The following is a 2092-nucleotide window of genomic DNA, read 5'->3' as shown; positions in this document are numbered from 1 at the left end:
ATAACTGACATTTTTCTTGCCTCTTGTATTGAGGGAGAAATGTCCTTGGTATCTCTCCCTCACCCCCATGTACACATACCAATTTCAATAGTTCAGGACTTGTAGTGTCAGGTACCCTCTGCCTACACTTTCTATCTCTGTTTTGTGCCAAGTCAACCAGAATGTGAAATTCATCCCTTTCACTAGTTTCTAAAACAAATTTAGTAACACTTAGCATTTCATGATATGTTGCAAACTTTGTTGAAAATGTTGGTGGTCATGAAGAGGATCCCTTTGCAGAGCACAAAGCCATCTTGTTCACCACCTTTTCTTTCTCTTGTAGTTCTTCATCCATCCTTTTGCTCCTAGGATACCTGACCACTCCACATCCAAATTCTTCTCCCTCTGTTACAAAGCATAACATCTCCCTCCTCCATCTGATACTGCACCCATTCCCCAAGGCACAGCAAGGATATGAAAGACAGTTCCCTTCCAGAAGAATGATTTGTACCAATTAAATTCTTTTCCATTTTTGGTTTTGTGAGCTATCAGGATTAGGGATATCTTCCCCTCTGGGCTAGGCCTACTCTGATTCTTTTGGTTACAAGGATACCAAAAGACAAAAACCAGACAAAGTTGGTTGTTTGGTTGGTTGGTTTTAAATTTTCCTTTGATTTTTTAAGCAAAAATATTTTTTCTTTCCATTTATTCCCTATTATAGGAGCTGTGAGACAACCTTCAGATAATAGCTCCACATTTTCTAGCCCATATGATCTTTCTGAACAGTCTAGGCCCCCTAACCTTGCATGGCTCACTTGGTCAAAGGGGCATGTATAGAGAGATTTCCCTGTAATCCACAGCCCTCATCCAAATTTCATGGATACAAGTGAGTGATCACTTCCAAGGAAGTGGGGCTCTGACCTATTTATTATTTTCACTAGGGTAGAAACTATGATCTCTTAGTGACATCCAATCATAATTATCATGAGTTATTGGAGGAAAACTCAAAGATGATATTAAACTCTATTCTAACTATACTTCAACTTTTTCTTCCAACATCTCCCCAACACTCCATGCCCCAACCCCTGCCAGCCCCAGTAACCATTTTACTCTCTACTTCTCTGAGTTCAACTTTTTTAGATTCCACATATAAGTGAGATCATGCAATATTTGTCCTTCTGTGCCTGAATTATTTCACTTAACATAATGTCCTCCAGGTTCATCCATGTTGTCACAAATGACAAGGTTTCTTTTTTTAAAGCTGAATAATATTCCACTGCATATATATACCACATTTTCTTTATCCATTCATCTGTTGATGGACACTTAGGTTGATTCCATATTTTAGCTATTGTGAACAGTGCTACAATGAACACGGCAGTGCAGATATCTCTTTGCCATACTGATTTCATTTCCTTTGAATATATACACATTAGTGGGATTGCTGAATCTAACTTTCTTGTTAAGAAATACTATACATATATAAAACAATGCATAGACTATAAATGTATGGTATTTATGTACATACCTATCTTTTTGATGAATGCAATTTATTAATTTTAACAAAGTCCAGTTTATCAATCTTTTCCTTTCTGGTTAATGCTTTTTATGTCCTATGTCATAAGGATATTCTCTTCCTTTATTTTCTAGAAGCTTTATTGTTTGACCTTTCACATTTAAGACTATGAACCATATCAAATTTTTTTGTGTGTGTATTTTGTGAGATAGTGGTCAAGATTCGTATTTTGCCATAAGTTTGTCCAACTAACCAGCACCATTTAGTGAAAAGACAATCCTTTTCTCCTCTATATTGCAGTCACACTATTGTCATAAATTTTGCGGATCATAAATACGTCCTAAATATACGTGTGGATTGTGGACTCTCTGTTCTGTTTATCTGTACTATTTATCTGTCCTTGCACTAAAACAAAATTGTCATAATTAGTGACTTTAGAATAAATCTTTCTAGCTAATGGTATAAATCCTTTAAGTTTGTTCTTCAAGATTGCTTCAGTTATTATTGGCCCTGAATTATTTTCAGTTTATCAAGTTCTGCCAAAAAACCTGTTTGGATTTTGACTGGGATTATATTAAATCTATGAATCCATTTGAA

General features: G+C 35.7%; 1 protein-coding gene across 1 annotated transcript in view; it reads left to right on the top strand.

Moving 5' to 3' along the window:
- Positions 1–2092, top strand: part of CCDC175 (coiled-coil domain containing 175) — a 77087-nt gene that overhangs the window by 40518 nt on the left and 34477 nt on the right. Inside the window, exon 8 of the mRNA XM_012656025.1 lies at positions 323–440. Within this exon, the coding sequence (XP_012511479.1) occupies positions 323–440 (118 nt within the window). The remainder of the gene's footprint in view (positions 1–322; positions 441–2092) is intronic.

The sequence above is a fragment of the Propithecus coquereli genome, unplaced genomic scaffold (assembly GCF_000956105.1).
Source record: "Propithecus coquereli isolate 6110/MARCELLA unplaced genomic scaffold, Pcoq_1.0 Scaffold5, whole genome shotgun sequence".
Lineage (NCBI taxonomy): Eukaryota > Metazoa > Chordata > Mammalia > Primates > Indriidae > Propithecus > Propithecus coquereli.
The sequence above is the reverse complement of the archived record's forward strand: the minus strand, read 5'-3'. Positions and strand labels throughout refer to the sequence as shown.